The sequence below is a fragment of the Trachymyrmex cornetzi genome, unplaced genomic scaffold (assembly GCF_001594075.2).
Source record: "Trachymyrmex cornetzi isolate Tcor2-1 unplaced genomic scaffold, Tcor1.1 scaffold416, whole genome shotgun sequence".
In the NCBI taxonomy this organism is placed as follows: domain Eukaryota; kingdom Metazoa; phylum Arthropoda; class Insecta; order Hymenoptera; family Formicidae; genus Trachymyrmex; species Trachymyrmex cornetzi.
The window spans coordinates 709,133-716,578 of NW_017298918.1; the positions used below are offsets into that span (position 1 = coordinate 709,133).

The window sequence follows — 7,446 nt, forward strand, 5'->3', positions numbered from 1 at the left end:
ATTTTATAATTCATATTCCTTGCTTCAAATAATTGTTTTGATGCCACTATAATGCTTTACTGGCTTCCCGTCCTATAAAAAAAAATGCGTTTCAATTCTCTCGTTGCCGGTTGTATGCCGGTTTTATGAAGGGTTCACACGCGTGTGACATACATATGTCATCCGTAGTAAGTCCAATGGGCGTCCAATAGGCAAACGTGTTCCTTCAAGTCTCCTAGAGACCCCAGCTGAGAACGCTACCGTCCCTAGAAAACAGATGTTCCTACTGGCCGTAGATCGTGTACAGTACGAAATTTCAATTAGCCAATCGCTTTCCGTAACGTTCTGTCATTCGGGGAAAAAAAAAGACCGAGTCGCTTGGTCGTATTATCGCTTATCGCGCGATACTTGCTGCTTCTATGCGAGAAATATCGTTGTCGTTGGAGACAGATTCCAGCTGATCGGCGCTCCCGCGAAGAAGCGTATTTCGAAGCGGTGCGATGTGATTTGTTGAGCTCGGCGCGGTGGAGTATCCGAGGTGGAATCGCGATTCGGCCGTGTCGATGTCCGTCCGGTTCATCGTCCAAGAGTGGCCAAGACTCAGCAAGCTGTTGCAGGCTTCGAATGCGTTTCCGAAGGCTCGCGTTGTTTGACACCATTCTGCTACGGGACGTTAGCGAAACGTTGCTTCGCGTATCTATCGAACGTACGCGACAACATTACGTTAGACGTTGCGGGACCGCAGCACGTACTGTGGTAGCACTTTGTAACATACCATCGGGACGATCTGCGATTTCACTGTTTAGGCGTTCCTTCCTTTGTGCGTGGCGAATCTTACATACGCAACGTTCGTTTCTGAGGAAAAGCGCCGGTTACTCGCACATCGACGCATGATATTTCGAACAATCTCGAACGACGACATACGCTTGTATATCGCTGTATTACGCCAGGCTTTCGTTTAAAATCCCTTCGCGACTAACCTTGCGGAATGCACTTGGCATTCAGCGAGATATAACTGCTAGTCTCTCGTCATCGAGACGTTCTTCCTGTGAGTGATCGCTCGAATGCGCGATATGAGTTCCTCTTGTTAACTAATAACATAAGCCGATACAGAAAATTAGAAAAAAAGAGATATTAGAAAAATACGTACGTCCATGTAAGTATACTATTGTTACGTAGAACGGCATGTTGACACGTTTGATAGAAATTGAATTCGATGTTGTCGATGAGGCTCTTATCAAGTATTGATATCGAAATTTATTTGTAATAAACATTTTTCCGTGTACATACAATGATCTCTTATCTCTTGTTATTGAAATTCACTCGAGTTATTTTACGTAATTAATTGATACATTTAAAAGAAATTTTATTATTTCTTAGTAGCTTTGTATGGTTACTGTGAATTACATGTAAATATGTATCATTATTATATAATAATGATAAATCATTAATAATTTACCGAGAACCTTTACCGTGTACATATGTAGAAATATTGCATCATGTATGTTAGTGTAACTTACAAAATGTTTGTTATTGCAGAAGATCGTAGCAAATGGACTTTGGAAGTAGCGAATTGTGTTTATCGCTAATTTAAAGTCTGTTTTTTATTCCTGCACTAGACTGCACTAGAACTTTTTTCTCATTTTTGCCAAATATTAAATACATATCTGTTTCAATTTAAGTGTATACTAGTTACTGGTGTATACTAGTTCAGCTAGAAAAAACAGATCTTTAGTTACTTGCACTACTCTGCATTGGTGTGTTCGAAAGAGCATTATATATACATATATATATATATATACATATATATATACATACATACATACATATATTTGTAGAAATCTTAATATAATGTTCATTGATGAATAATACTGGAAGATATCAGATACATATTCTATTTAAGAATGTAATGGATATATATGATATTAATATTGGCTATTTTTCTTTAAATATTTTATATTTTTATAATTTTAATAACTTTAGCTTTTAGTGCACAATCAATACGAATTAAAAATGTCTATACCGGTCGAAGCTTAGAATTGATTTTCCGGACTTATAAATGCAATTAAACTACTGTAATAATATCACGAATTAAATTAAATTACAAGCAATTTTTAATAATTTGATGCTCAATCAAGCATCATATTAGAAAGATGTTAATGTGCTGAAAAACAGTTTTTTGTGTTATGCAAAGTAGTCAGGTAATTAAATTTGCTATAGGGGTGATGTTATAATTCTTGAACCATGCAGTAGGCTGCTTGTCTATTTATGATAGTTTTTATATACAAATATTTTAATTTACGTCCTACAACAGAGTTATGTATTTCAATTCTGTATATAGTAATGAATAATATTCATAAAGAAAAGCAATATTTTACTATGCTATATACGTAATGTGTCTTATTTAATGAGATTGTTGAGGACGAAATTAAATCATTGATGAATGCGAGTAACAATAAAATAAATGTATATATAACTTTATATATCTGTAATTTATTAAAGAATCTAATTTATCCCTAAATCGGAAGACATAAATATATGATCTCTTTGCATTCTTTAATTTTATACTAAACATCTGCTTTTTATTTTTAATTAAAAATGTATATGTAGGCATCCTTAATATTATAAAAATTTGTCTATACAACTACAAAATTAATATATAATACATGATATACAAATGTTATTTTAATGATGACATTTTTATATAATTAATATTAAATGAAGCACCTAAAAAAATGTATACAATATATTTATTAAGAAATAAATGAAAAAATAAAATGATTAATATCCTTGACATGTTCTTGTTTGTACAAAATTGTGAGCTTTTTTTATGCAATTTATTGCTATCATATATTTGTATCAAAAAAGTTGTATCTCTTATGATACACTTTTGATAGTAAAAAGAATCTTTTTACAAATATTGGATGAATCTCTCTACATGATGAGTCATATTTTTGTCAAGTGTAGTAAATTTTTAATATATATATGAATGATTTAATAGCGATAGGATGCCGCCAAGACGAGCAGAAGATGTGCCTATGAAGAGAATAGCAGCTGCAGGTTGTAAATTACCAGCGCAACTGCCAGCAGGAGAAATCTTGACGGATATTACACAGAATAAATGGAGACTAGGGAATACCATTGGATATGGTGGTTTTGGAGACATATACCTTGGTAAATATTCTTATATTTGTAATATGTTTTCACTTACATTTGAAATAATCCATATTCTATAATTTATATTTGTAGAGCTATGTATTAATCTTTCGCTTTTTCTTCCATAGCCTCTAATGACATTACATCACCTGTTGGTCAAGATGCAAGGTATGTCATAAAGATTGAACCTCATAATAATGGGCCATTATTTGTCGAAATGAATTTTTATATAAGAGCAGCACGGAAGCACATGAGTAAGTAACGTACACATAATTAAACTAACATATATATATAACTATAATTTTATGTGTGTACTTCAAATGATTGTATTTTTCATGTTTTGATATATTTTACAGTCAAAAGTTGGTGTGAATCTCAGGGAAAAAAGATAATTGGTGTACCCACATACGAAGGATCAGGATCTCATTTTTATGGAGGTCAGCGATACAGGTTTCTAGTAATACCTCGATATGGCGTGGATATCGGAAAATTATTTCTATCGCATAGAAAGAAATTACCAACAAAACTTGTTAATACGTTAGCTGTACAAATGGTAAATTTCACACTTGGAATTGCGAGTTTTGTAATTAATAGTCAAGATTGCAGTTTAATAAAATTTCCTTTTTTTTTAGCTTGATGCATTGGAATATATTCACAGTAAAGGATATGCTCATGCAGATATTAAGGGACCAAATATCTTGTTATCGTATGGGAACGGAATAGGAAAGGAAAAGTCAATGGCATACTTAGTGGATTACGGACTGGCATATCGTTTCCGTACAGGAACCGGTGAACATAAACCATTTGTACATGATGAGAGAAGAGCTCACGAGGGTACTTTAGAATTTACATCGCGGGACGCTCATCATGGAAGTATGTCAATTATTTCAATAACGTATATTACAATCGCACGTTTGTAATTTCTTTTTATATCAAGATTATAAAAATAAACGATTTTTTTCCTTCAAAAGAGCTGATAAGAATAATTAGCTGTTTATCTTAGGATTTATTACATAAAAAACAATTTAATAATAACTTTATTCGACGAATTGAGCTTTTTTCCTATCAACTATTATTTCCTTTCAACTATTATTAAATGAAAAATTAAGTTATTCTCTCTCTCATTCAATAAAATATTTTTCAGCACATTCAAGGAGAGGAGACTTAGAGACTTTAGGATATAACATTATACAATGGTTGTGTGGAAAGTTACCTTGGGAGAAAGGTAGTGATGAAATAGGTTTTACTATGAATCCTGAAGAAGTTCATCAACAAAAAGAGATTCTTTTATCAGACTTACCTTTATTTATGGACAAGTGCTTTCCTGACAAGAAAAAACCACCAGGTTAGTAAAAATATAAGTATAATAAAAATATATATAGTATTTACGTATGTATGTATGTATGTATGTATGTATGTATGTATGTATGTATGTATGTATGTATGTATATATATATATATATATATATATATATATATATATATATATATATATATATATATATATATATATATATATATATATATATATATATATATATATATATATATATATATATATATATATATATATATATATATATATATATATATGTGTGTGTGTAACGTATATAGCATATAGCGTTTATATTATTTCATATGATATTTATTTTTATAGCTGCGATCATGAAATATATGAAGTGCATTACCGAGCTAGAATTTGAGACCAAGCCGAACTATTCCTATTTACGAAATTTATTTCTACGTAGTGGCAGTCAAAATGGCAATATTCCTATATGTCTTTACAACATGAAAGAGTCAAATGAAAATATTACAAGCTCTATATTTTTTGAGCGTCCATATTTAAGAGAAAGGAAACCTTGTAGACCTGTAAACGGCGAGGTAAAAATTTGCTTGAGTTTTAAGTGTCTACTAATAAAATACTTAAATTTACATACGTGCGCATGCGCGAAGTATAGATTATTACTTTAATATTCTGTTCTAGATACGAATAACACGAAATACTCAGCCTAAGCAACCAGTTCAAAAAAAAGAATTTAGTTGGGAAGCAGTATTAGCATTACATCCAGACAAACTTGCAAAAATCAGTACTCAACTGCCACCACCTTCGCCTCTCACACCACCTCTTACACCACCATCGTCCATATCTCCGCGATCACCGTCTCTGCCGACATACGCAATGTTAGATGTACTTCGTAAAATGAAGGAGAGACAATCAGGTTCATTTAGGCATAAAGCAATACCGAAATCATCGGAGTAAGTATCCACTTTTGCAATATGTATATATATATATATATATATATATTTATGTACATAACATGTACACACACATACACACACAACACACACACATATGTATATATATATATATATAACATGTACACACACTAGCACTTTGATTGTTTTAATATGTGATTTTTCGAATCTTAGTAATGAACTCAAACCAAAATGGATGACACCTGCAATGGAGGAAGTTGCGCGATTAAGAAAAAAAATCACTGAGGCGTCCAATTCTGTACCCGACTCCCGAAATAGTTCGCGCGTGACACGTTCACGTATGGCAAAGAGAAAACGTAAGATTGTATTTCAGACACACATGCGTAAGCATCTACATACGGTGTGATCTATCACTACTAATCTACTAGCACTTTTAATCATAGTGTCGTATTTAATAAATAATTTAGTTCGTAATACTAATGTATTACGAACTAAATTATTGATTAAATATTATCAACTTTAGCGAATTATTAAATTATTGATTAATTTAAAGTCGTTTTTTACACCGTCAAAATGATCAATTTGCAAAGAATCTCACTTTATTACTCATATAAATTAAAAAATTAAACTAAGTTTGAAAAATATTGCTGGCATTTTCTGTTGCAGAAAATAATTATTTTTATAAATCTGTTTTATAAACATTAGAAAAATTTGTTATTATAAATTGATGCGGTAGTGATGAGCCACCATATGTATACTCCTTAATTTAGATATGTAATGTACATTTGATGATATATTTGCATATTATAGAATCTGGCGCTCAGGAGCAACCTAAAGAAATAAAGAATGATTCGACCAATAGCAAGGTTACACATAAAAGAAGGAAAATTTCATCTTTTTAAAGAAAGTTGGGTCCTATTAAGAGACGCGGTAGTGTTTCGCACCAAGTATATGCGCCCGTACTGGACACAGGAGACACTACAATGCACCTTAACTCGAACGTCGAATTGATCGAAATTAGTATTACAAAGACCTCTGACAATGATCATCGGCATTCACAGCAAATATTAAGTATTATTTGATAAAATCTCATCCATTAATGATGTTATAGATACACATTGCGCCAATTTATTTAAGACTGCTTCATTATTGTATTATTTGCTCTTTGATAACTTTATCTGGTACATATAGAATTCTAAATAGTTGTATAGCGAACAAAATAGTGGTATTACTGAATAAGTACTTCCTTTTATGAAAGGCAGAGATTCAATAGAATTAATATGTTTATAAGAAACATTGATTTTTGAAATGTCGAAATATTTCTGAAAGATGCAGTGATTTAAGATTTAATTGATTGTACAAATAAATTGCAATTTAGTTGTTAGATTTTGAATTTATTTAATTTTGTGCAGTGTAATGGGCGTAATATATTAAAATCCATCAGATCGATCAATATTTCAGCTACATATGATTTGAATTGGACATTGACATACAATAATTGATTTAATTGATAAACTAATAATAGCAGGCAGTCGTCAAATTTATTATATTCCTATTTATACATTACAAAATTTTGACTTAAGAATATCTTGTGCAATATAGACCATAAAAGAATATCGAAGAAAAAAACATGAATTTATCATATTCTTTGTAAAATCTTGTTTTCCATAACTATTGACTCTTTTCCTATTCAGCTGCTCAAGAATTGTAAAATATTATGGAGTTACTTATGTATGTGATTCCATCATCATTCATATGAGATTGAACAGTATAAAGCCGAGATTCTTTGTACAGGTTCTTTCCGTTTTACGCACATCACATATCATACGCTTTCCTTTACTTAACTCTACAAAGTTAACATTTTTTCTTACATTGTTCTTCTAACTCGTACAATAACAATTTGTATTCAAAGTTACATTAATTTCGACAGTACGTACTTGCTTACATGTATGTGCAGTATACAAATATAAATCATAATGTATTTTACATTTAAATTTACATTATGACACTTAAAATTGGTACTAATGTTACAAGGTTAATAAGATTCACTACAGAGGAACATTTGTAAAATATATGATAAGACCACGCATGTTC

General features: G+C 31.2%; 1 protein-coding gene across 2 annotated transcripts; it reads left to right on the top strand.

Moving 5' to 3' along the window:
- Nucleotides 1-23: 23 nt before the first annotated feature.
- LOC108764403 (serine/threonine-protein kinase VRK1) lies at nucleotides 24-6,587 on the top strand. 2 transcript variants are annotated; one of them, XM_018512646.1, is made up of 10 exons: nucleotides 24-1,135; nucleotides 2,981-3,153; nucleotides 3,264-3,389; nucleotides 3,492-3,688; nucleotides 3,768-4,008; nucleotides 4,280-4,480; nucleotides 4,793-5,016; nucleotides 5,120-5,391; nucleotides 5,566-5,708; nucleotides 6,163-6,587. In XM_018512646.1, exons 2-10 carry the CDS (start codon nucleotides 2,988-2,990, stop codon nucleotides 6,252-6,254), a joined length of 1,662 nt encoding a protein of 553 aa, XP_018368148.1. In that variant the 5' UTR covers nucleotides 24-1,135; nucleotides 2,981-2,987; the 3' UTR covers nucleotides 6,255-6,587. The 2 variants fall into 2 exon arrangements, with proteins under 2 accessions (XP_018368148.1, XP_018368149.1); XM_018512647.1 differs by having other exon boundaries at nucleotides 24-1,027.
- The last annotated feature ends 859 nt before the right edge of the window (nucleotides 6,588-7,446 follow it).

Coding starts and splice junctions, on each gene's coding strand:
- LOC108764403 (XM_018512646.1), top strand. CDS start 2,988: ATGCCGCCAAGACGAGCAGAAGATGTGCCTATGAAGAGAATAGCAGCT. Junction 3,154..3,263: donor TTTTGGAGACATATACCTTG/GTAAATATTCTT, acceptor TTTCTTCCATAG/CCTCTAATGACATTACATCA. Junction 4,481..4,792: donor TGACAAGAAAAAACCACCAG/GTTAGTAAAAAT, acceptor TTATTTTTATAG/CTGCGATCATGAAATATATG.